The sequence below is a fragment of the Anastrepha ludens genome, chromosome 5 (genome assembly GCF_028408465.1).
Source record: "Anastrepha ludens isolate Willacy chromosome 5, idAnaLude1.1, whole genome shotgun sequence".
NCBI lineage: Eukaryota > Metazoa > Arthropoda > Insecta > Diptera > Tephritidae > Anastrepha > Anastrepha ludens.
The window spans coordinates 81,083,502-81,111,081 of record NC_071501.1 but is presented as its reverse complement, the minus strand read 5'-3'; the positions used below and the strand labels follow the sequence as shown (position 1 = coordinate 81,111,081).

The 27,580-nt window shown below is 36.2% G+C and overlaps 2 protein-coding genes across 5 annotated transcripts in view; both read left to right on the top strand.

The window, feature by feature from the left end:
* Nucleotides 1-9,071, top strand: part of LOC128864535 (nascent polypeptide-associated complex subunit alpha, muscle-specific form) — a 32,684-nt gene extending 23,613 nt beyond the window's left edge. The window contains exons 3-7 of the mRNA XM_054104239.1: nucleotides 379-510; nucleotides 579-3,529; nucleotides 3,594-3,980; nucleotides 4,054-4,167; nucleotides 8,357-9,071. Coding sequence (XP_053960214.1) covers nucleotides 379-510; nucleotides 579-3,529; nucleotides 3,594-3,980; nucleotides 4,054-4,167; nucleotides 8,357-8,363 — 3,591 coding nt within the window. The 3' untranslated portion in view covers nucleotides 8,364-9,071. The remainder of the gene's footprint in view (nucleotides 1-378; nucleotides 511-578; nucleotides 3,530-3,593; nucleotides 3,981-4,053; nucleotides 4,168-8,356) is intronic.
* A 615-nt stretch (nucleotides 9,072-9,686) lies between these two features.
* The window catches only part of LOC128864536 (galectin-8-like), a 40,811-nt gene continuing 22,917 nt past the window's right edge, over nucleotides 9,687-27,580 (top strand). Inside the window, exons 1-2 of one of the 4 annotated variants that reach the window (XM_054104243.1) lie at nucleotides 9,687-9,918; nucleotides 10,498-11,002. In XM_054104243.1, the coding sequence (XP_053960218.1) occupies nucleotides 10,937-11,002 (66 nt within the window). In that variant the 5' untranslated portion in view covers nucleotides 9,687-9,918; nucleotides 10,498-10,936. The other 3 variants (XM_054104240.1, XM_054104241.1, XM_054104242.1) reach the window with 3 other exon arrangements.

Genomic DNA, 27,580 nt, shown 5'->3' with positions numbered 1-27,580 from the left:
CATACATAATCGCTGATCCAATTGACGATTCTTGTAGTAGTGATTCCGATTATTGGCTCTGGCCTTTGTGGGGGAACCGCTGATCCACAGTTGGCCTATTCATCGGCAATTTCGTTTCCTTGCACACCGGAGTGCCCTGGAACCCACATAAGTATAAGCCTGTGCTGTCTTGCGACAGAATTAAGCTTCTTACATTTTTTTTTTTATTTGTTAAAAAAGAACTTTACTCTTGATTCCTTTAAAGTTCCTGAGTTTTATACTCATTCAATAAAAAGCATATCCATAATTTCCAAATGTATCTTCAATGAATTTATTTTTAAGATTATTATCCGAAATGTTTTGTATGCTGCTAAATTTAATAACGTCCATTATTTTCAGATTTACGAAGACGATATTTTGCCGAAGGTGCTGTGCAAGGCTTGTTTCCGTCAAGTGGAAGCCACTGCTTCGCTGTCCAAAATTGCCAAGCATACCCAAAAGGTATTCCGTGACTTCATCTTCAATACCAAGGTATGCCACTTCAAGCCCCTATTCCATCATAAGACAGCAACACTAATATCGCTCCTTTACATTTTTAGTCGTGTCTACAAGCTGAAAGCGGCGACAGCAACACCGCAGCCGTCACAACCACCGCCCCAGCGTCGACACCCATACACACAACAGACTATGCAACCGCAGCTCCTCCACCACAGGAAAAGCCGAAACCGAAGGAGAAGGAAAAATCGCCTATGAAAAGTGTTGAGCCCACTCCGCCAGCACCAGCAGTGGCGCCATCCACCGCATGTTCCCACAAGGACGAAGTTGTCGTAAATGTGTCCGTGAACGACCCGCTCACGCGGGAGACGCAGCACAAGATGATAACCGCATCGCGTCGGCAGAATTCACTAGACTCGCGCTTTACACCGAAATCGATTGCGCAGCGTGGCTTTACGAGCACGCCAAAACAGCCGGAGAGCACAACAGCACCCGCAAAGAAGCAATCAACACCGGGTGTTATAAACTTTTTCCCCAATCGACCACAGCAGGTGACGAAAATCACCAGCGGTGGCTATGTTATTGATTGTGTGGCGAACAGCGTGCCACCGAACAATGCCACAGCCGAAGTCACACCGACGGTGAATACCTTGCAACAAAAGCGCAAAAATCTGAAAACTGCGCTGAACAACATCAAAGCGGCGAATACGGGACAGGTTTCATTGCTGAAAGTATCGCAAAAGCCGGCGCCGGCGCAGGTAAACCAGCCACCAGCGAAAGTTGCGGAACCGCCGACGTTGTTGGTCGAAGATGATGTGCCGGCTGAACCGTTGCCGGAGAAAATGATTATAGCCGCAACGAAACAACAAAAGCATCAAGTACATGTCGCAGCAGCACCACAGCCCACACCACCTGCTGAGTCCGAATCCGAACCACAAACACAAACGGAGCCAACCGATTTGTCGCAACCGTCCAGACCAAGTATTCCCGATGATATTCTACTCGGCAAGGTCATAAAAGATGGCGATCTGCTCAAACTCATACTAAAAGCACTCAAATGGCCGGTGAACAAATACAACATGGAAGCGCAACTAAATCGCCTGCGAAACTCGCGTTTTGCACACATCATGGCCGATCAAAATCTGCTGCAAGACGCTGATCTTACCCAAATAATGGGACCATATCTGGGACCTGTTTTGCAGGCAGCGCAAATGCTGCAACAACAGCAGATAGCAGCCGCTGCAGCGGCGGCAGCAGTCACCAAAGAAACCGAGCTGCAAGTGGCGGGCATAACAACGTCGTTGCCGTACAAATTGCCGGCCGAGACCTCGGTGCAGTTGGTGCCCGCTAGCCCAGAGGCAGAAGAAGAGTCCGAGGCCACAGTCAAGGCGAGCGCCTCAAATCAGTCATTAAAACGAGGCGCTGAAAAGATGAGCACGAAGGCGGCGCCATCCAAAAGAGTGCGCAAGGTGGCACCAAGGCAGCGCAGCGCGTCTATATTCAACAGCGACGAATACGCTGCGCTAAACTCCACGCTTACTTCACAGTATCTAAGTTCCAAGTCCACACCGGACTTCCACGTTGATCTAGACCCATCGGCGCTTTTCACACAGCTCGGCATGTTAAGCGGGCTCAGTGCATCTAGCTCAAATGAGGCACTTCTGGCGTTGTTGCAGCGCCAACGCATTGCGTTATCACGTTTACAACAGCCGCAGCCACGCCGCCAGCGCAGTAACTCCATTATTACAGTGCCTGCCAGTGGCTCGGATTTTGTATTCGATACGGACGACATTATTTTGATGGAACCGGATGATTGCACTGAGAGCATAACAACGAGTACGCAAAATAATGTGGATGGCAACACTGGAAGCGCTTCGAGCGTCTCACAAAACGACTCCAACAGCACTTTTCCGGTACCACAACAGGTGTCCAAGCCAATGATAACACGTCCAATTATTAAGCGCCGCAAAACTGTAATACAGGCCTCGCCGGCACGCACGAATCTTGCCATAAATGCACAGGAAGTAACGCCTGCTGTGCCAAAACCAGCTGAGAGTGTCATCAACACTGCCACAACGACTAAAGTGGCGGCGAGCATCCCCATTGCATTGCCGTCGGTGACAGCAGCAGTAGCTGCAGTAGCAGCTGCTGTGCCTCAAAAGAAACCCTCAAAAACGCAGTCGCTGGACAGCCTCAACGCCATTGCTACACAATATCCGTCCAACATAATCTCAGTAGGCACGCAGGTGCCCTCGAATACGACAAATGCGACGACTGCCAAAGAAACAGTTCCAGTAGCTATCGTCACTAAGGCGACCGAAACATCTCTGACAGTCACCGCATCAGCGGCGACCAGTGTGTCTTCGCTGGTAGCAAACGCTGCCACTTCAAAGGTCAGCACTACCAGTACTGTAGTGGTAGAAAAGTCCACCACACGCAGCAATAGCACGCCCAAAAGGCAGTCATCCAACAAATCCGCGCTCGGCCAACAACTGCTCGAGGCCATTGGACTACAGAAGGTCACCACGGAGAGCAAAGATGTGACTGTAGTGCCTGCGCCTGCAACTGGAACGCGTGGTTCAATACAACAAATACGCAGTGCCTTGAAAAAGTCGCTACAAAAAGCCCAAGAGCAGCAGCAGCAGCGCAACAGGAAGGGGGGAGCGCCAGCAGCGATTGGTGAGGAGAGCACGGAAAGTAACGTGAATATTGTAAGAGAAGTGGTGGTGCAACCGCGCGGGAAACATGCGTCCAATTTAGTTGGGCAGTTAGATGTGGAGGAGGAGATCAACAAGATTACATTGGTGCTGCAAAGCAAAGCTAAGGAGGATAAGAAAATAGAGCAGGCCGATAAGCGTTTGACCGCAGCGGCACCCACTCGAATACCAGGCATAAGACGAAAAATAGTGCCCACAACGCGGAACCGCAAATCGGCAATTACACTGGTGGCCGACGAAATCGTCGATCTGGTCGCAGACGAAGACCACCAAGATGCGGCTGAAGGGAAAAGTGTCGATAAGGAGAAAATCCACGAAAAGGACAAAGGAAAAGAAACGTTAGTGCACGAAAATAAAATATAGAAACATTAAAAAAACATTCGCTTATTATCTCTATTTCAGTGCAACAAAATCGTCAAAGGACCAAAGCGACGCTTACTTAATGAGCGCATCCTTGACATCATTGCAGCGTTCACACAGAGTTGACCCGAAAGAGTCGAAAACAGTTACGCCAGTGCGTAAGCGCGGGCGAAACTTGAAGCCAGAAGAGGAATCGGAAGAAGAAGAAGATGATGAAGATGATAATATGCCGCTGAAGGTCATTGCCGAAAAGAACGCTGACGACAAGCTGGACGTTTACTCGCGCACCAGTACGCCCGCACCACGTCAACGCAGTCGACCGCCGCCTGCTAACAATGTGCGCAAGGCGCCGAGTGAACGCGATTTCGAAAAGGAAAGTGACGACACCGCAAGCGTCAAGAATGACAACGAGAGTACCACCAGCACAATGTAAGTGCCAGAGTAGATGGAAAACGTAAGGCAAATCACAATAATAACGAATTGCAATTTTTTCGCCCTTTAGTACCAGCTCACGTCCATCGCGCATCAGCAAAACGATGTCCAAGTACTACAAAGGACCAGACAAATCGCCAAGCACACAGCGCCGCTCGGCAATATCTACGCGCAGCAGAGTTAGGTGAGCAGCAAACGAATATTGTGGGGTTACTAAGTGGAAGTAGAAACTGAGTAGATATGATTTGCTTGAATTGTGCACTTGTAATGTGGTTTAGTTCAAGTTCGATTTTGAGGTTGGAGTAGACAAGAATAAGGTTAGGTTAGGTGGTGCTGGCTGATCTGTAAAAAAATCACATTTAGATCTCTAGGGGCCCATTGTGTTACGGAGTGCTATGTATTTGGAAGCGAATTATAGACTGGAATAAAGATAGATTGGATTTATTTGACTAGACTCAACTTAGTTTAATAGCATTGGTATACAAAAATTTACTTAAAAAGTGGTACCTCGTCAATAAAATGTTTTTATACAAATTTTGGTTCACACGAAAATTAATTTAATTTATGTTTCCCAAGAAGAGTTTTCGAGATATAGAGAAATTATCTGTTTTCTTGGTCTTATTGCAGTTATTGTCAAAAAATAATCCTGAAGAGTGAAAAAAAAAATTCACAAACGCGGAAATGTTAAGTATTTCCATATTTTCAAGATTTGAAAGAATGTTTGGGAAAAAATTTTAAATTGGTCGCCTTACTTAATTTGTCATAACTTTTACATTTTCTGTCCGATTGGGATACCCTTAGAATTTGCATTTTCGTAATGAAAGTGGTGTAAGTCCATTTTGACAAAAAATTAGTTAATGATAAAAACAATGAAAATGTTAACCGATTTTTTTGGAAAAAGTTTATAAATGAAAAGTTGATAGTGAATTGTATTAATTTTTATCATTAAATAATTTTTTGTCAAAATGGACTTCCACCACTTTAAAAGAAAATGGCTCAAATTGTCTTTCATTATAACATTTGTATTTATTTTTTTAATAAAGTTTTTGAAATAAAAATAATGAATATAACTTAAGGACTTTCCAAAAGTCTTGAAAATGTAATTTTTTTTTTCTTAATTTTAACGCCTCCAACTCAAAATGTGCTAGTCACAAAATGCACTTAACACAAAAACCGAAGAGGCGAAGAGCCTTTAGAAGATATTCATAAAAGATTAGTTTAATTCGCCTCTTTTTTTTTTCAATAACTAAAAAACAGGTCTAGAAAACATATTTTTTGCCCATATCTAGAATAAGGATAGAAAACGGAAATATAATATAATGAAGCTCTTTTCGTGTTCAGCAACCTCAAAACTAGTCGAAAAATAAACAAACAGATAAACATCTCATGCCACGTGATTCGTGCTTCTTTTTCACAGAGACTCTTTGAATGTGATTTATGAATATGAGCTTATTTTCTAATCTAACCCCCAGGCGCGGGTTGTGTAAGGATATGTAAATATTCTAGTGTTGATTGACGGTGAATTAGTGTAAGTAGAGTCTGAATATTTATTATGTCTTTGTGGCGGGTGGTTTGCTTTTTGAAAATAAGTTACGGGCGAATTGTCGGATCAGTTACTTCCCATTTGATTTTATTTGTTGGAAAAGCGGTTTTTACTTTTCGAAACAGTTCATATTCTCCATTATCGGGTGTTGATGTTGTGCTGTCTATGCTGATAACACAGGCCGACAAAATTTAACCAACATTCAGACCCAGAAACCAGACTATATATTTCCGAAGGTTTATGATGCGCTGAATCCAAATCTGGCCTCAAAATTTTAAGAAAAATAAGACTCAATTCAAGAAAATTAGTAAGCGACTATATCATGTCTATGTTATCTTAATCGATTTTCAGGTGTAGGAAAATTTCGAAACATGAAAATTTCAAAATGCGATATCTCTGCGAAAAAAAATGATATTTGAGCAAACAAAACGCCATTTGAAAAAAGAAGGATTGTATTTAAAGATGTCATCCTTTAATTTTGGTGAAAGAAAACATCTGCAAGGCTACATAACCTCAAATATGGGCAAAAATGGGGTTTTTTGCACTTTTAGGTTAGGATATCTCGAAAACCAGAGCTGATAGAGCAATTCTGAGGCCAGATTTGGATTCAGCGCATCATAAACCTTCGGAAATATATAGTCTGGTTTCTGGGTCTGAATGTTGGTTAAATTTTGTCGGCCTAGTTCCATTAAACACGAAAGATACGATTATCGTAAAAACTCAAACTAATAAATTAATTTTAGTTATCAATCCGAATTTTGCATGGACAGAGAAGCAGATATTAGTTTAAATTATTTCGGATACTTTTCCTTGTAGACTAGTGTAATGAGTTTGGTGGCTGTATTGTTTCCATCTATTTGGCAGTTATTGCTTTGAAGTGTTTGTTGTTGTGAAATTGAAGTATTAGAGTTGTCTGCTGAGTTTGACTGAGGTAATTGTTCAATGTGTTGATGGGCTATTGTATTTATTTCTACTGCTACTTTTTCTATAATATTTTGGATGTCTATACTGGTAAGTTAGTTATTTGCAATTATGGTACTTTTTTGATTCGCCAGTCTTTGCTGTGTTATTTCATTGTATTTGGGGATATATTTCTATAAATAGTCGGTGAAACTCTTCTCTATAGTCAGTTTGCACCATTTCAAGTTTTCTACTTAGGTAATAGCAATGCATGACATTTTTATTAATTTTATTAGTCTAAATTATGCGTTTTCTGGCTTTGCCAGCTTTAGTGATTGCAGATTGGTTTGACAAAGCACTGGTTGCTGGTCCTTGTTGAGTATTCGGTTCGTTATCTTGGTCGTGTTGTGTATTCCCGCGGTGTACTCGAGTATAAGGACGCTCGTCCGAGGCTTGGTTTCTATTACTCAGCACCATTTTTCACATCTAGAGGAAGGCTAGAGGACTATAAGGACTATAGATGGTTAGCTAAGGCCGCGGGGTCGTCATTCCCCGTCATATGTCCTTGTGGTGTGTGGTTATCAGTTTTCTTTCTGTGTTAACAGTTACCTTTAGCTATGCATTTTACATTTGGCCGGCATGTTAGGCCTTTGGCGGTATTTTTTTCTTCATCGCCGTACTCAAGTACACAGCTGGCTTCTAGGGAGACTTAGTTTACACTTGGGTTTACTTTGACCTTCTGGGTTTACTGTTTTCCTTCAGACACGCAGTTTACTATGCAGCATTTGGGGCATTTGGCGTGTCTTCGCCGCTAACTAGGGTCTCGCGGGGTTGTTAGGCCCGTAATTCCACTAAGAAGGATGCCCTAGCAGTTTTATTATTATTAATTTTTTTTTTATGTTTTTTTTTATTAGTGTAAAAAGAAGTTTTGTATATTTTCGTAGATAGCTGTGGATACCCATACATTCCGATGTGCTGGGTATGCCTTTGATTATTCAACTTTTAATTTCTGCTAAATTTAAGGTTATGTTATTTTGGTACTTCATTTATAATCATACGTTTTTTTTTCGTTACTTTCTCTGCATTTCACTGGTCCAATTCCAACCTCATCGTTGTGTGCTGGTTAATTTAAAATCACTTTCGTTTTCGTTTTGATAAGTGGGGACGATTGACTCCCCATTGTTACTCGAGAAAATTTATTTCAATAATTTCCTCAGGGAAGCTTACAAAATCGTGATCTTTTCTGGTTAGGGATGGTTAGAACTAAATATCCTTGCAATGCTTCGATTCCTAGAGCTTGGAGATAATTTAGCAGGGTTGAGCATTTTACACTACCACTAAATTGCACTATCACTAATTTTTTAGTCGTAAATAAAATAATAGTTGCATTATCACTAAGTCTTCAGTGTTTCAGTGTTTTAACTATCCGCTTATTGCATTAATGATTTAGTGCACTATGCCCAACCCTGGAATTTATTGCGCCTTCAAATCATATTAGTCCATATTTTCCTTCCACAAAGTAACACTTCAAATTGTTAGTAAATGAGTTGTTTAACTAGATTTTAAGTATTTGCTAATATTACATTTTCTTTATTAAGTTTAATTTTTTTTCATAGTCTGTGAGAAATACTGCATTTTCGTTTATCAAATGAGTAAATAAATGCTTAATTCTTAAATTATGTTCATTTAATTCTTATATTTATTAAATTATTGCATTCTTAAATAATGTTACATTTTTCTTATTAAAATTAAATAATTTTTTTTATTTATTTATTTTAAAAAAATTTTTTTTTATTTTTCTAAATTTTTTTTTTTTATTTTATTATTATTTTTTTTTTTTTTTGTTTTTTTATTATTTTACATTAATCTATTACTAATAAATACATAAATAAATAAATTTTTAATTCTTAAATGTTCTTAAATCTTCCAGAAACTAAACTGTCTACGTCCAGTTGAGAGCCCAGCTACTACCGATGAGCGGTTTTTCTTATCAGCAGCAGTGAATTATTCTTATATTAAGCCAAATCCACGCAACACGCTGAATATATGTACATAAATTTTTATATATTATATTTATTACGCTATGATTAACGTAGCTTTTACTTGTCTATAAAATTCTTTTCTCATGTATTTTTTTCTTCCTTTCTTATGTATGTACGTATTTAGAGATTAACAATAAAATTCATGTTAATGTAAAACTGAAATTCTATAAACTTTATGTTACATATAAATATATATACGAGTATACATAAAATATGTTGAATTGAAAAAAAAAAAATCAAATAGCGTCGCATTTGAGGTGCAAAAAATTGAATTTGTATGTAAAAAAAAAATAAAAAAATGTAATTAGCTGCAATTTAATTTTAATTTGTTTATGCATATGTTTTAAGAAATCCTTTTGAACTAAGTTGCTTATTTATTAATTCATTATTTTTTTGTTTTCTTTGACGAAATGCATATTTTAGTTTTGTTTTTTTTCTTAATTTCAATAAGTACATTTAAGCATTAGCAAATATTTACTGAATTACACATACAACAAACACATACTTAACCATCACATATCAGAAAAAAAACAAAAAAAATGTAATTACTTGTAAAAAGTTTTCGTTACTACCCTGAAAATGTGAATAAAATGAATTGCTGAATTAATGTTGTAGTTGTTTTATGTATTCTGAGTGGTAAAGGACTTGATTTTGTTTTTTTACCAACAAACATTTCCGCCCCATACATAGAGTAGAAAAATGTTAACTGTAAATTGCTTAAGCAATGCCTTGTGCATCTGCTTGTACTATAATATTTTACACACTGCCTTATCAGTGTTCATTTATCAGCACTTTCTGGCTTTTCACTCCACCCACGCAAGTCAACAAACAAAATTGTTTAGAGCAAATTTCAGTATGAATTACGTGAACAAAAAAATTGCGTGAGAAATCGAAATTAGCCAGCCAAAAAATAATACAAGGCAGAGCCCAAGGGAAAACAAAAAAAAAAATACACCGCAGAGCCCAAGAAAAAATAAAAATAAAATAAAAATACACTACAGAGCCAAAGGAAAAACAAAATTAATACACGAAAGCAAGTGATTTTCTTGGTTTAAACTAAAGACATGGCGGGCAGCAAGAGCGGCAAAAGAAAAATTTGTATGTTCATACACATATTTGTGTATATTTATGTGCATATGTGCATATGTATATATAGCGTATTGCCTATGTGCACGAAACTTTTCATTAGTTATACCTTCGAAAGCAGTCTGAAAGATTTGATCGTCGCGAAAACACGTCAAAAGCGAATCGGTGGCATAAAGTGATAATCGGTTACAATGGAAAATGCAAGCACGCGCAAATATAGCTAAAAGTATAAATAAAAATAATACAAATAAAAGATGTGCATACTCTTCTTCAGCACTTTTGCCTTTTCGTACAAACATACAGCCTTCAGGCCATAGATTACACGCTTCGCGCGCCAACAAGATATCTACTAAGAAAGTATAAGGTTTTAAAACTCTTGATTTTTTTTATTATATTTTTTTTTAACATTTCTGTTTTGTGTTTATTTTATATATATTATATATTTTTTAAATTTTTTTTATATTTTTTTTAATAATTTTTAATTTTTTTATATCGTTTAATTTTTTGTTATATCTTTTTTTGATTTTTTTGTAATATTTTTGTTTTGTGTTTATTTTATATATGTTTTTTTTTTAATTTTTTTATATATTTTTTAATCATTTTTAATTTTTTTTATATATATTTTGTTTTAATATTTTTTAATTTTTTGTTATATTATATAATATATTTTTTTTATTTGTGCTTATATATTTTTTTTGAAGTTTTTTTTAAATATTTTTGTTTTGTGTTATTTTATGTATATTTTTTAATTTTTTTAAGTTTTTTTATATTTTTTCTTTAATAATTTTTAATTTTTTTATATTATTTAATTAGTTTTTTGTTACATATTTTTTTAATATAATTTTTTTTTAATAATTTTTTTTAATAAGTTTTTTAATATTTCTTAATTTTTTGTTATTTTTTTAATATTTTTTTTTTATTTTGTTTTAATTTTTTTTTGTAGTACGGCCTCTTCTAAGTGCAAGTTTATCAACGCATGCATACAAAAACAAAAACAAAATACTGTTACCCACGTCTTTTTTTCTCAATCGCGTATCGTGGCGAACGCTAAAATCTACGTCCATATGGAGGCAACAGTTTTTAAACAATGAAGTGAGAAAGTTTCAAGATTGCATCGATTGGCGCGAAGTGTGAAATGTATAAACAAGTCACTAATTTGATTTTGAATTCTGTTCTTCTTGTTTTTTTTAAAGATAACAATTGCAACTTACAAAAAAAAAGAACTGAAGATAGCGCGCGTTTGTAGAGAAAAATAAAAGTTAAAGTAGAAAAAAATAAAAGTTAAAGTTAAAGTCAAATTAAATTTAAATGCTATTTCAAGTACTTAGGAAGAGCAATCAGCTGCAGAAATTTGATAGCCTGAAAAGTACTTGCAACTGAAAATGCCTTGCTATAAAAAGCATAAATCCAAGACGAATAAGTGCTACGAAGATGATGGGGAAACCACGGTGAGTTTTTAGTTCATTAAATTTATAAATATTTACTATAAATGAATTCCATAAAAGCGTGTATATAAATTACTGACATTTGCTGATAGTTTCAGCAATAGGGCTTTTTTTGACAGATCACGCGTCACTACTGTCAAATTAAATATATGTACATATTTGTTTCAGTATTCATTGACATTTCATCATACATTCTGTCAAAAAAGTACCGGGGAATTGTTAAATAAAACGCAAAATAATTGTTTAATCGTCAAAATTTATTTTGTCGCCTTCAAAATAGGCTCCATTGCAAGCAATAACATATGCCATATCGAGTCATCAAAGCACCTTTTAAACGCGTTTGAAGATCTTCAGCGAATTCTCCTTAATTGCCTCTTCGACTCAAAGCGGCGTCCGCTGAGTTGCTCTTTACGTTTTAGGAAAATGAAATGCGGTGAACACGGCGGTTGTTCGATGTTATTTGTCGAGTTATGGGTCAAAAAAGTATTCACAATATGAGCCTTGTGAGACGGTGCGTTATCATGGTGGACCATCCATGAGTTTTCTTTCCACAAATTGGGCCGTTTCTTATTCCCTCTCAAACGTCGCATAACTTCCAAACAATATTCTTTATTCACCGTAAAACCATTTGGAACGAATTCCGAGTGCACATCTCCATGATAATCAAAGAAAACGAGTGATGCTTACTTTCACTTGTGACCGACGTTGACATGGTTTTTTGGGTGTCGGCTCATGTGAATAGCGCCATTCAGCCGCCTGTTGACTGGTTTGCATGTCAAACTCATATACCCATGTCTCATCTCCTGTTATGATGTGCTAGATAAACGTTGGGCCCGAGTTCACTTGCTCAAGTATGCCTTCAGCCACCTTCTTTTGACTTGTCGACGTTTTCATCCGTTGATATACGACCAGATCGGGGTAACTCTTCCACGACTCTCGGCCCTCTGCAAAAGCCGTATACTACTCGTAGGCCCGTGTTTTTGATAAAGCACACTCGTCAGAGGCTTTCTGCGACATTTTCAACGATTCGGCACATGAAATCCCGTTCAAAACAAAAATTTAAGGAAATTTCTTTGTTCAATATTTTTACCCATAGTGAAAATCGCAGAGCACACCTGCGGTTGACTGATATAATTAAATGCCAAAAACAAGCTAACTGACAGATCAAAGTCTGCGACACTATAGAGGACAGTTGTACCAACATTCTAGCGAAAAAATTTTGGCATATGCAAGTGTCTAAAACGTTTACAGATCGTACAAATGTATTACGAAATTCGACGCTCTGTGAAAAGTGTTCGTCGCGCGATCAGGTGCTCAATTTATGGTGTTCAACGATGGCTTTTGGCTTAAGGGTTACCGTTAGAAGGCCGAAAAGAAGTAAATTTTCCAGAATTTTTTCTGAGCAAACTTTTAAATTTATTGATCTAAAAATGTGTACAAATATTATGTTATCTTTTAACTGTATTTTAAGACTTAATATTAGTAAACATACTTATTTGGAAAGGAGCTGCAACTGATCTCCAGGAGCTCTTCTTGCAGTAACCACTATATCTCTGAACTGGATCCTCTGAAATTAAAAAAAACCCAACAGATTTCGTTAAAGTAATGTTAAATCTAGTAATTAATCAAAGGAATAAGTAAAATAAATTTTTTTGACAAAATGGCGGTTTCTCAAAAACGAAAATCGATTTTTGACCAAAATTTCGGCCTTAAATTGTTTATAAAAAATATATATTTATCGTTAGGAAAAAATCTACGATTAATTACTAAAAAATATTTTTTAAAAAGCACATGTTAAAATTTGAGACTAATCGGTTTAGCCGCTTTCGAGTAATGTTGGTCACCGACTTTGAAAACACCATTTTGAGAAAAACGCGTTTAAAGTTGAAAGGCACTTTGGATAAAACATGAAACGCTTTTTCAAATTTGCGTGTAACTTCGAAAATATTCATCAGAACCATGATTCAATTATTAAAGGTTTGCTCACTTGTGACATTAGAATTTTGACACTCCCTTACAAAAGGTCGCATTTAAGAAGGGCGTAGAAAGTGGAAAAATTAAATACCTTTTTGGTAAAAATGGTAGCAAAAAACGTTATCTTTTTACGTAAATTATAACTGGTACAAACAGAAATTGCCAGGAATGATATTTAAAAAATGTTATTAAGTAAAACCCAGGTTGATATTTTGAGAATTAGTTTTTAAATTGAAAACTGATCACGTAGTTGGGAAATTTTACCAATATGAAGTTATTATATTACCTAATGCTATGCCCACGTAAGTTTGGAGTTTTGACCCCCAAGTCGCGATTATTCATTCCTAACTACTTGACAAACTACCACGGGCATGAAACACCAAAGGATAGAAAATGTTGTTTGTAATAGCAGAGGCTCCTCGACAGGCCATGGCACACCTCCGAGTAAATTTCTGCCATGAAAAAACTTCTCATAAAAAGCCATCTCCCATCAGGAGGCTATGATTAGTTACATATTGCTAAATGAGCTCTTGTTGGTAACTTATGTATCTTTAAAGTAACGTAGTACTTCCCCTACCTGTATTTGAAAGGCATTGGACTCAAATTGTCAAAACGTCCATCTTTCACGTTCATTGCCCCAAAAAGATGCTTTGTGATATCCTGATTTAAGCTGTATGTCAGTGTGTTTTCCATATCGTCTTGGTTATTCACATACCGAGCAAGTGATTATACACCCTTTTGTAAACGAAATGTTTTTCCTACAAATTTTACATTTCTTCCACTTTTGCCAAACATTTCTAGAGTTAACAACCCAGTGTCTTGCTAAGGGAGCCGATTTGTCAAGAGGGAATGAGAAAGCTGCTTACTGAGCAAACCTTTTATTATTGAATCATGCATCAGAACGACATTAAATTTTCGATGTGTATTCTTAAATATATGTACATTAAGAAAATAAAATAAAACCAATCGATTTTTTTTTAATTGTTATTGTATATAACCCCTTAATAAAGAGATACGCAGATAATCTGTTTGATTTGTATGTCAAGGCATAAGCACAAATGCAATCAATTTTTCTTTTTTTTTTTCAAAAAAGTAGCAGTATTATCTCAAAATAACTGTTGGCAAAAAAAAAAAAAAAAATATGTGTGTATGTATGTATGTACACAAATACAGTTTTTGAATGACTCGACATGTCTGCACATTCCTAAATGCCCATAAGAATTGTTTTATCAGCAAATAAATTACTGATCCGCATCAATTGACTACAATCGATGGGTTAACACACACAATGGGGGGGAAAGACTTTCGGCTTTCGGCTTTCGTACGGCAAATCAGTACAACTAAACTGGGCCACCATAATTTTAGTCACTAATACAAGTTGGAACTGAAATCACTAACGCAAAGACTCGCACAAAAGCATATAGGCATTCACTTATCACATCATAAGCCTCCCCACCTCAACCCCGGCGCACACTTGCATGTCCGGCCCCGATGCCAACGTTTCCACAACAAAACGAAAACAAAAACTGCGCTAAACGGACGTGTAGAAGACCAGAATAACGAATAAATCGTATGTGAAGTAAAATTGAATTGATGGAAAAGTGAGGGACGAGTATCTCGTGCCCGAGAGTGAACAAATTAGCAGAATGAGTGTAGTGAGCAAGAGTGAAAAGCCAGTGTACTAAGCTTGTCTTCTAGTATGGCAGCATTGACGTTCTGCATCTGCAGTACATTACAACAGATTTGTGAGTTCGCGGATGCATTTGTGCGTTTCGGTTTAAGTGCACATAGAAGTTTCCAGTTTTTACGTGCCAAACGCAATCAAATTGAATTTCGTCGCAACTGTCGATCTGTGTGGCTGCAGGAATTATCCAACAGACACGCATTATCGGTGCGAGCGGTGTGTGAAATATTGCGACAAACAAGAGTGCCATTGACCAGTGTCAATAACGTTGATAGTACATTCGAGCTGGTGAAGAAGGAAATGCATCGCCGGGGCATCGATTTTGCCGCCATCGAGGCGACCGCTGAGGCCTATGAGGTGATTGATACATTTGCTGTGCAACAACGTCGCTCCAATGCAGGCGGCAGCGATATAATAGATGGAGGAGGACAACGTGACTATGAGTTGGTGGATAATTTCGATGACATCGAAGTGCTTAATGGCGATGAAATTGATGTATGTAAACATTTAACGCATTATTCAGTTTTATGGTGTTTGCGTAGCGCAAGAATGCGGGAATTTCATCATTTCTCGCTGGTCTTATAAGTGTATATGTATACTTACTCCTAGTGCTTATTGAATTACGTAGTTGCTTCCGACCATTTTATCTGTTTTGGGGTGTGTAAGCTGTTAACCAAAACACCTCACCCCACTCACTTTTACAACGCAGCATTCAATTCGGGTATAACATATGATTCTCGCTTTTTTTGTTTTTCTTCGGTTTTCTCACAATGTCAAATTGTCGCTTCGTGTTTTGGCCGCACCATTCGGTGTTGCGCTGCCAGATGTATTAAAAAGAAATTGTTTAAGGGAATTTGTAATTAGAATTTAGATGAATTAGATGAAAATGAAGTGGTACTTGTGGTAAAAAATGTTTTGTGACTAAAAGTAAGTTCACTTTTGCAGTGATTAGCAATATATCCAGAAAAATTAATCTACCCGTTCACATTTGGCAGATTAGCTGCAAAATTGGCAATCAGGTTGGCTTTCCATTGCTACCACGATGAATTTGCTTATAATGTCTAATAATACGTTCACATATAAGTAGATGATCTACTTTTTCGCGCTTAACTCAAATTAAAAAAGCGGGATTTCGCATGCAAAATTTCTCTCCCAAAATCTGAGATTATAAAATAATCCTAGATAATAACGATACTTTTTGACATACAACCCTGTGTTTTCTGTGTTATCGATCATTATTATTACGAATGTAAGGAGAAACATCAAAATAAAAACTAAATGAAATGGATGCCGGCAAAGAACACAGGTCTGTGAACATAATTGTAATAAAATGTTTGTTAAATATTATTAATTATGGTTTTATTTTACAGAAAAAAGCGTGTCTCCATTAACGTTTTGTTCTCTTATTACTTATTATAAAATGTAATATAAAATATCCCAGCGCATTGCTGCCATAATTTTTTGCAACCTCAGTAAACGTCGCATACTGGTTTCTTCAAACTTTATTATTAGCAGGCAAATGCGCAATTAAATTAACTATTGCTTCTCCTTTTACTTTCTTATATCGTTAATAATAATTAAAGAAACCAAAAACATCGAAATATTCCACCAAAATAATTTCTTTGAAGAAAAACCTCTCAACGCAGTATTGACAGCTGATTGTCAATTTTGCAGGTAATCTGCCATATGTGAACGGGTAGATTAATGTGGTGGATTTACAGGTGATTAATGCATACGTGAACGTATTATAAGTGCGTGGATCGAATTTAAAAATTATAACACATAAATGTAGCCACTATACCAGCCTTTTGATTTATAGTTTTTTTTTTGTTATTTACCATTAAGAATTAATAGCAATACTTAACGTTAAAAATGCATACCTTTTACATAAGCTTGAAAAAATACCCTATTACAGACGCTTATTTTACTTAAATACAAACACAATATTCACTTATAAGCTTCTTCTTTTTAATTGGCGCTATAACCGCTTACGTGATTTTGGCCGAGTTTAACAAAGCGCGCCAGTCGTTTCTTTCTCGTGCTAACCGGCGCCAGTTGGACACATCAAGTGAAGTCAAGTCCTTCTCCACCTGCTCTTTCCAACGCAGAGGAGGTCTCCTCTTCCTCTGCTACCACCAGCTGGTACAGCATCAAATACTTGCAAAACCGGGAGCGTTTGTATCCATTCGGACGACATGACCCAGCCAACGTAGCCGCTGGATCTTTATTCGCTGCGCTATGTCTATGTCGTCGTAAAGCTCATACAGCTCATCGTTCCATCGTCTGCGATATTCGCCATTGCCAACGTGCAAAGGTCCAAAAATCTTACGCAGAATCTTTCTCTCGAACACTCCAAGCGTCGCTTCATCGGATGTTGTCATCGTCCAAGCTTCTGCGCCATACGTTAGGACGGGCATGATGAGAGTCTTGTAGAGTGTTAGTTTTGTTGGTCAAGAGAGGACTTTACTGCTCAGTTGCCTACTTATTCCAAAGTAGCACTTGTTGGCAAGAGAGATTCTGCGTTGGATTTCAAGGCTGACATTGTTATCGGCGTTAATGCTGGTTCCTAAATACACGAAGTCTTTTACTACCTCGAAATTATAACTATTAACAGTGACGTGGGTGCCGATACGCGAGTGCGCCGACTGTTTGTTTGAAGACAGTAGGTATGTACTTCGTTTTGTCCTCGTTCACCACCAGACCCATTCGCTTTGCCTCTTTATCCAGCCTCTTTATTAATTCAAGATTTGATTTAAAGCTATTTTTACTCAATAATACTACGAATTTTATTAAAATTCTATTATTACAAATGTTCTTCTAAACGTTTGTAATGTTCTTCTGCCAAATGTTTGTAATACCGTGCAAATAAATGTGAGGAGCGAACTGTGAGAGAGAGAAGAACATGAGAGAAAGAAGAACAAAGCGAAACCGAAAAACCCAATCCATCAACAATGAGGTTCTATAGAGCTTTTACAGTTTTTAAAAGAGTTAAATTAACTTTTGGCCTTCGATAAATCATTATTTAAAAAAAAGTGAAAATTTGGAATAAAAAATTGCGCGATGAATCGATAAATCATTGTTTTCAAAAATAGTGAAAATTTGGACTAAAAAATCGCGATAAAATAACTTTTCAAAAATCGCGCGATTTTTTATTCCAAATTTTCCCCTGCGGCACTTTTTTGTTTGAAAATATACATATACACATGTCATAAAATAAAATTTTTATAAAAATACTAAATTTTTTGCCAGCGTCACTAATATATTTTACGATAAAACAACATATTCATAAGTAATATGAATTACAAAACCTAAGTTAAATGCTTGCTGGGTTGACGATTACTGTATACACTTCTCTTTAATTGTATTTTCCTGGGGGTTCTATAGGGGCCCTAGGAGGTTGGGACTTTCATAGTTACAATTGTGTGACCTTCCTTTTTCTAACGGACGTTATGGATTATGGATTGGTGATTATGACACTTGGTGATTATTTCAATTATGGGAATAAAAAAAAGAAATTCTCATTTCGATTGAAGTGCTCTCTTTCAACGTAAATTTTCATAATATAGGTTAGGTTAGGTCATGATTTCAAGTCTCTGTCGCGCACTGTGAAAGCGTGGGCAGTCGTGCAGGAGATGATGCATACTCTGCACAGTGAGTTGGTCACACGGGCACCAGTCTTCGTCAACGATTTTCAATCGCTTTAAGTATGCCTTATTGAAACCATGGCTAGTAAAGAGCTTGTCAATTCGAATGATATCCCAAAGAGTATCGGCATAGTTGAGTATCTTCAAGAATTGGGAATAAAGTCTTTGTAATGGAGGCAGTGGTATCGTGGGCATACTCTTGCTGCCATGACTTGAATATTTTAAGACGTATTTGCCGTATATCATAGCTTAAAGGAAATGCAGTGTATATTAGACCGACCCCTTGATTTGCAGCTTCTTTTGCCTGCTCATCTGCGCGCTCGTTTCCTTCAATACCGATGTGTGATTTGACCCAATAAAAGTAAATTCTGTGTCCCTAGCGAAGAAGGTGCAGGTGCTGATGAATTGATGTTAGGTTAGGTTAGGTTAGGTTATACTGGCTGGCCAAAGCCACGCAGAGACCATTTTGGTACATAGCGATACCAGATCATAATTCTTTGTGTTTTTATTTTTTTTTAGCGAAAATACTCAATCACTCAAGTTCCGCGTACTGTTCGCGCGTTTTAGGAGTCGCTCAAGCTCCAGCTAGATTCTAGTCTTTCAAAACTGAGAGCACTCAGGTAAAGTAGCGTAGTCGCGTTTTCGAGAGAGTTTCACAGTAGCATTGAAAATGTTCTAGGGTTTCTCTTGTGCCCGACTCATTATAGATTTTTCGTACTATAAATTCGGTAAAAAAAATTTGCAATAAAATCCAAAAATAAACTTAGTGTGTCTTAAATTGTCTTTCCACGTAAACCAATATTAATATTTTCGACAGTCGAATGCCCTACTGGTAGAAGGGGCCCATACACTGAGTTACAAAATTTTTGCAACCCATAAAAAAGTATTTCGATTAAACATTTGTGCGATATATTATAAACAGTTTTAATAACATAACGGGAAAACTTTGGAAAATGGAGAGAAAGAATTTGTTAAATCATACTACAAAATTATAAGTGCGTTCGATTTTATGATCATAACACTAGATTTAATAGTCGAGCAACTGGACTTAATAGTCGAGCAACCACTTCTACGACTTGCTCAACTACCGTACTTATATGTATATTTCCTTCTCAAATGAGGCATACCTATATTCCGATGAGATTAAAACCGGCTTCGCCTGCTGTGGCTGAAAGGTGCGATCCCCCAGTTGGAAGTAGCTTCGTTGAAAAGTTTAAAAAAGCGTCTGTTAAGAAATAAAGCTTTGAGATAAAAACAAACAAAAGATGGCGCAAAATTAATCACCCCATCGGATGATTTAAAAGTTTAAAGAAGTTTAAAAAAACGCGGGTTAAGTAAAGAGACAGTGATTTAAAAACAAATAAAAGGTGGCGGGTGGTGCAAAATTAATCACCCTATCGGATGATTTAAAAGTTTTAAAAATTCTAAAAAAGCGCCTGTAAGTAATAAGGCACTGAATTAATGACAAAAACTAGACGGCGCAAAATTAGTCACTCTATCCGATAATTTATAATTTTTGACAATTGGCGTCCTATGTAAATCATATTTGACACTTGTAAACTAGAGAGCTGTAATTTACAAACAGAATGAAACCATGGAGCACGTAAAAGTCAAAGTAAAGATTTCCATTATTGGGAATCACTTTTTTTTTTAGTAAAGTTTTTTTTTTATTAAAAAGTTTATTCAAAAATAAAATTGGTTTATTAATTTTGCGCCTCGTATAACCAATTCGCCGATTATTTTTCTTTCAATTTAATATCGAAAAATTTATTGTTCGCTATGTGAATGGTAAGCAATTTTTAATATTTTCTGTGCTTCAAAATTTGTAAGCACTCCCAAGAAAACCGTGGCCTGGGAGGCACACCTCGCCCTTCCTCCACCTTATGTTACGTGCCAGCGGTCATATCACGCTATGCTATATATGAATAACCGTCAAGTATGTGTACATATATATGTATATATGCATACATATGTATATGCATATAAAATGCAGTCCCTCAAATTCTGTCCCAAATCAGACAAGACTTCAAAAAAACAGGAGCAAGGACTTTTGGCACTTGTTGATAAACAACAACCTATATAACTTGCAGTGTTTTTTTACCCGCCCTCTGCTGTTGAAACACACTGAAATAAACAAAAACAAAATGTGTCAAAACACTGATAAGAAAACGACACCAAACCACACAAAACGCTGTGAGTGGACAGAAAAAGAGTGGCGCAAGTCTGAAGCTGTTGTTGTGGTAGCAGCATAAACATTCCCATACATGTCTGAGGCTCTTGCTGAAGAGCTTTCTTATCGGCTCTTGTATTCTTGTACTTGTAGTTGCATGCTCTTTGTATGTAGTAGAAAATAGGTGCATTAGCATGTCAGCTCTCCGTTCACGCTGAGAGGTGAGCGAGTTTTGTAGTAACAAATTGATATTGTTCTCAGTCCTATTACATACATGTACGTAAGTATGTACATGTGTATAACTGCACTTTTATATAAGTAATGTATGCAAATTAAAAGCTTGAAAGCCGCATAATAATGGGATGTTATTAATAGCGAAAACAAGTGGTAACATCTTTGAACTATGTACGTACAAGTAAATAAATCTGGTATGTTGTTATACCCTACTTTCAGAATACGAGCTTTTGAACTGTATTACAAATTTTCAAATATTTTGTAGTTAATTTAAGAACGAACTTTATACCTTCTGCTCAAATATGAACGAGATTGATTTAATAAAACACAAACGGTTAATTATTGTTCAATTTTTATTTTATCTCCTTCAAAGTAATCACCATTGGAGGCGATACACATATGCCAACGTTTTTTCCTATCATCATAGCATTTCTGGAAGGCCGATTTCGGTATGGATTTCAGTTCCTTCTTCGAATTCTCTTTTATGACTTCAATTGTCTCAAAATGTTTTCCACGGAGCGGCAACTTGAGCTTGGGAAACAGGAGTCACATGGAGCCAAATCAGGCGAATACTATGCTTGCGGAACGATATTAACATTATTTTTGTTTTGTGGTGCATTATCGTGATGCAAGAACCATGACTTGTTGCCCCACAATTCCTTCCTTTTAAGACGAATGTTCTCGCGCAAACGCTTTAAAACGTCTAAATAATATTCAGCGTTAACCGATCGGCCTTGCGGAAGGAACTCCGAGTGCACCACACTTTCGTAATCGAAAAAAACAGTCAGCATAACCTTAATTTTTGAGCGACTTTGGCGTGGTTTCTTGGGTTTCGGCTCCTCCGGGGAGCCACTTTTGTACCACTGGAAAACACGTGTACGCGATAGAGCAGAGTCCCCATAGGTTGTCTGCAACATTTTTAAGGCGTCTGAAGCCGAAATTTTGTTGGAATAACAAAATTTCAAACAAATTCTTTGTTCAACTTGAATTTCCATCGTTAAATTCGAAGAACACACTCGAGCTTGACTTGTTTACAGTAGCACAGAAAACAAACTATGTGACATATCACGCTGAAATGTGCCATGTAAGCTTATAACAGTCCTACCATCCAACAAAAAATTTATTTTTGCCATATGTCCTCCGCGGACCGTTTTATTGATAAAGTCTCGTTCATATTTGAGCAGAAAGTATTTTATACTATTTAAACCAGATAGACGGTTTAAATATCATTTATTATTATATGCAAGTATCATATTTCAATTCGAAAATACAATTACGTTATGTATCGAGCATCCAACGAAATCTCTAAAAATTCCATACCTGGAGTAGACACAAAAGGACTTAAGCGCATTAACTTACAGAAGTACAAAACTTCAAACTAAAATTCAATTAGCTATAACTGAGATTGTCCAGATATGTTCAACTTGTTTGAAAAATATCGTTTTCAAATATCCATAGCTAGCTTCCATTCTTAAATTGTGAATTTTCCATGAAATATGTACCATCGAACTGTGACAGCGTCAAAGCAAAATACTGATAAAAATTAAGTAGAATTTGAAACAGCCTGAATAACAGCTTTTTGACCGAAAAAATTAAACTTTAACCCATGTTAATTGTAAAGAAATTGGAATGAAATGAAGCAAAATCCTTTTGGTAATCAATTTCAAAGAAACGAAAAGCAATATTGAGTACTATAAGGTCTCGTTTTATGCGGCGGATACATTATACAGAAAAGCGCATTCGCATTAAAAAGACTTTACTTGCCTTGAAAAAGGAGGGATGCGTTCTGTAATTTTTTACAATCACATAAAACCAAAACAACGAGTTAAAATTAACTCAAAACCATAAAAATGGTTTGCAGAAATAAGAAGAAATAGGCTGCTTCATAAATTACTTCAAATTTCCGAAAGAAATTAATATAGAAGCTTGAACAAAACTTGTATTCAAACTTAGTTTTACATTTTTTAATCATTATCGCTATCTGATAATGGTTTGCACCGTTTGCGAAGTGGTTGTAAATCACCTTCGGCATCAGAAGAGACTGTCTCTGCAATATACATATGTACCTACATATATGCATTTGCGGTAAGGGCGATGGATTTTCACAAACTTCTTTCTCTTTCTTTTCCGACAATGTAATCAGTAATTAAACTTTGCGATGATTGTCCAAGAAATATTTAGATGATGTACAATCCTCATAACTTTGAAATCGCATAAAAATAATCCACATAAAACGAGACCTTACAGTACTTCTATATTCTATATCAGCTGCATAAGCAATTACGAACCTTTAAAGTCCGCCTTAACCCAGAGATACAATGCAAGCTGAACAAATTTAGAGTAGATGCTGAATCGTTGGCAACCGCTCCGACTGATAGTCCTGGCTAAATTTGAATCGCTTCAAAGACATGTCAAAAACAACTTTTTGAATTCCCTCAAAACGTAATATCAACTGGTTGATAGAACTTTTTTATATATGTGTTTCAGTATACATTAAGAACTAACGGACAAAAGAGTGTTAGCGAAAAAAGTAAATTTTTGAGTAAAAATTGTTTTAAAACATATAAATAGAGCACAATTGGACTCCTAAGTCAAAATTGTTTATACCACTTTTATCTAACCGTAATTGGTAAAGCTTTGAAATTTTGACTGCTTGTGGGCATCAGCCTGTGATAAATTGTCGATTTCTATCAAAAACTGAGAATCGAATATTTTGTTGATTACGCCATTGTGGCGGTTAATGCTCAATATTTTCAACTAAATATTATTGTGGTTAAATAGCAATAATATATGTATAATGCATATAAAACTAAATCTGGACTCACAAATGCCGTTCATCACATTTTGCACAAAACGAGCTTCAGCCGCCTCGCAAGACAAATGTGACTATACATAGCACAATTTTGTGTAGATATTGTAATAGGTTAAACTTTCAGCTCTCGAAAATGGACCCCAATATACTCAACATACATTTGTTCTGTATTTCAGTGTTAAAGAAACTATCTTTTCTAAAGTTATTAAGGTTGTGTGCAAGTTCGTTTAAATTTTAGTACTTAAACTTGTTCCATTGGAGATTTAAAGCACTCCTATCTGTTAAACTGTGCGAGCTCTTTTGATAACCTAAATTGTTTGCTTTCAAATTTGAATTTTTTAGCTTTTATAAAATATATATTGGGTGTTTTTTTAGCTGTATGAGTTATCGATATCGTTAACTTTGGCTTGACAGCTGAGAATGGCAAACTGAGTGGACATTTCTGTTCAGTGAGATTTGGCAAGTCATCATTAATCGTTTAACACCAGAATAACGCTTCCAAATTTCCAAATTGTGAAATTTCCACTGGCGGCATCGTCGGTCCTTATTTCTTTCGAAATGAGGAAGGAGCTACCGTTACGGTGAATGGCGAGCGCTATCGAATCATGCTGACAGAAGTTTTGTTTCCAAAAATTAATCAGTTAAACATAGAGGACATTTGGTTCCAACAAGATAGCGCGACTTGCCATACAACGCGCTTAGCAAAAAAATAATTCAGAATCGATGCACACTTAACGCTCGCTCTACCAAATTTAAAAGTTCAATTTAGGTTGAATTTAGGATTTTACTCTATTTAGGTAACAATTTAAAGGAACTCTCCACAGCCTTAATATAATACAATACAATATAAAAAATAAAAAAATAAATAATATAAAATACGTTTTTTAGTTTTTATTATTAATAAATTTATATTTATTTACTATTTAAATTCCCTTCTGTTCTTTATTCTGATTTTAAACTGTGCCTAAGTAGGGTATCATATCTGCCATCAGCTGTCTTAGCTCACTGCTCAGAGCTCTCTCTCGTGATGGCAGTAGGGGTTGCTCGTACACCCATGCATACAAACATACATGGCGCATAGTAGTGTAGCTTCGACTTCTCTAACCAGCAGGTATGAGTAAGTGAAGCTTTTTATTGTGCTGTTTGATAGCTTTCAGTTTTTGTTACTAACTATTGCCATTCGTGGCTGTGCTTGTTATTGTTGCTGTGTACGTGTAGTTGCTGTACTCTCCTCAACAGCCTGCTCCACATTGAAGCTGTTCCATGCTCAACAAACGATTATCTTCAGTCAGGTCGCGTTTTTGTATGGCAAAACACGTCGTAAAGGCATTGAAGCAAAGCATGAAATCAAACGCAATAAAGCGGGGACGGAATCCAACAAAAATATTTACAATTAGCAGACGAATTTCATAGTAGGAAAATTTGTATTGAAACAAAACAAATTTTATTAATAGAATTAAAATAATTGTGTACGTGGTTTAGTGAATTTTAATAGTAGAATTTTGTAATACGAAACAATTTGTGTACAAATACAAAACGACGGGGTGGCGGCGTCGTATGACAAACGAAACAATCGATCGATTTTTTTCGACGATTACGATTTTGTAGCCAAACTTGGTAGTTGGTAGATGGAGAAGAACGGGAAAAAAACGCAAACGAAATAAATGTGAAGTGCGAGATGAGCACGAGACGTATCTGTGATTTAAATGAAATAAATGAAAATGAAAATTTACATGGCAGCAAATACTTTTATGCGGTAGTTAAACTTTTGTTCAAATTTGTCAACTTGTAGTTAGAAGACTTACTTGTAACATTCGCATAAGTACTCGTATGTGTATATATTTATGTATTTTGAATGAAAAATCTACGCCTTTGCATTAGTAAAAAGTAAAAAATATACAAAATAAAAAATAAAAAGTAATAAAAAAAATTAAAAAAAAATAATAAAAATCAAAAAATTAAAAAAAAAAAACAAAACTAATAAATATAAAAAGTAATAAAAATAATAGAAGTACACAGCTCAAATTATACAAATTTTATTAGTGTGATGTCAAACGGTGCGCACACCGAAATCAATTAGCTGTGTGCATACGCTTGTATAAATGAGCGCAGAAAACAGCTGTATTAATTGCGCCAACAACAACACATCACAGAAATTGTTATTTCGATTTGTTGGTATTGGCAAATGGAAAATAAACAAAATCCCATTGAAAGCTAAATCAAACGAATGCTCGATAACTTTATTATCACGAAATAAAGCACATACGTAGCACGCCCTTTGGTAGAAAAAAGTAAAAAAAAAAACAAAAAAAAAAAACAAAATACAGCAGCTATTTCAAACAAGGCAAGCAGTTCAATAGGCCAGAATAACATTGCAAAGCGGAATGGGTGAAAGACGAAAAGTGCGAGAGATTCGAAGCAAACCGGTAAACGAGTGATTCATACAATGGGAATTAGCGCCTGAAGTTGTTTCTTTAGAATACTTGACATGAGGCGCTTGCAGTGAATACCCGAACGAGTGCTTGTTTGCTTTATTAATCACTTAAAGGATAATACTCAAAAGCAAAGCAATTGAAATACATGAAAATGCATGACTCAAGAACTCACTGAAAACAATTGTGACCTTTGCTTTCAGCAACAAAAACAACTTGAAAAAGCAAATAAAAAAAATAAACAACCACCTCAAGTACTAACGTGGTGACACACTAAAATCAACAATCAAACAACAACAACAAATGCAAAGAACAATACATTTATTATAAATTGCCGCATGAGAATTGAAAAACCAAATAGAATTTAAAAAGCATAGCGTGCAACTGAACACAAAAACTTCCATCTGCTATCGCTGCCATAAACGAGTGAATTTTCCAAAAGTTACTCGCCACCCCCAGAGCGCCTCATGCAATTGCACACATAACGCGTTAAGTTGTAACCTAAAACCCAAACTCAAAATCGCAATAAAAAAATCAAAAAAAAAAAAACACTCGGTTGTATTTCAACGCGGTTGTATTATGCTCGAAGTGCATACAAACACACACATCCCCCACAGCTAAATGAGCAAATGACATATTGGCTTACCAAAAGGCCTTCAAATTTCTCGCAATAGTTGCTTGCTTCTATGCGCTGTCGCCTGTGTGACCTTTTAACATACATACCAACATATTCTTTACGCTACACTCATTGCGTTTGAAACACTACCACTACCATTCGCGTAAATATCTACTTGCAAATTAAAATTAATCGTCAATAATTGCAAAATGTGCTTTCGCGGCATATTTGATTGTCTCTTCGGCTGCTGTAAGTCGAAGAAAGCGCATGGCCTAAATGAGGTAAGCGGCAACTAGCTGAGGCAGCAACAACGATTGCTGCTGCAAACCTTGTTATTAAAGTAATAATTATTATTATTTTTTAATTTTATTGCATGTCAGACGAGAGAAAGTTCAATGAGTAATTAGCTTCGTTTCGTATCAAAGCCAAGAAGTACTACAAAAAAGAAATAATTGAATAAAATTTATAAATATGTAGCATGGAATATAATTCATTAATATTCACTCTTTGCTAAAATTTACAATCTACTAGGTTGTTCAATAAGCTTTGCGGCTCGATATGAAAAACACAATTTTATGGCTAGAGAGACACTTTATTATTCAGTATAGCCTCCTTGAACATCAGGTCACTTGTTCCAACGAGCGTTATTTTGCGATGGCATATACGAATGTACGTGGTGTGTTCAAAAAGTATCGCGATTTTGTGTTTTTTCAAAACTATTGTATTTATTTATTCATTAATATCTATTTGTCTCATCTCTATTTATTATGCCCTTGTGCCAACTTTTTTCCCAATCTTCGAAGCACTTCAAAAAATCTTTTTTTTTATCTTGTTCAGCTCCTCCTTCGATGTCGTCTTTATCTCGTCAATCGTAGCATAGCGTCGTCCTTTCATAGGCCTCTTCAGTTTCGGGAACAAGAAAAAGTCACAGGGGGCCAGATCGGGGTAATACGGTGGCTGTGGCATCATTAGTCTGTTGATTTGGCCTAAAATTCGCGCTCAAGCAACAATGTGT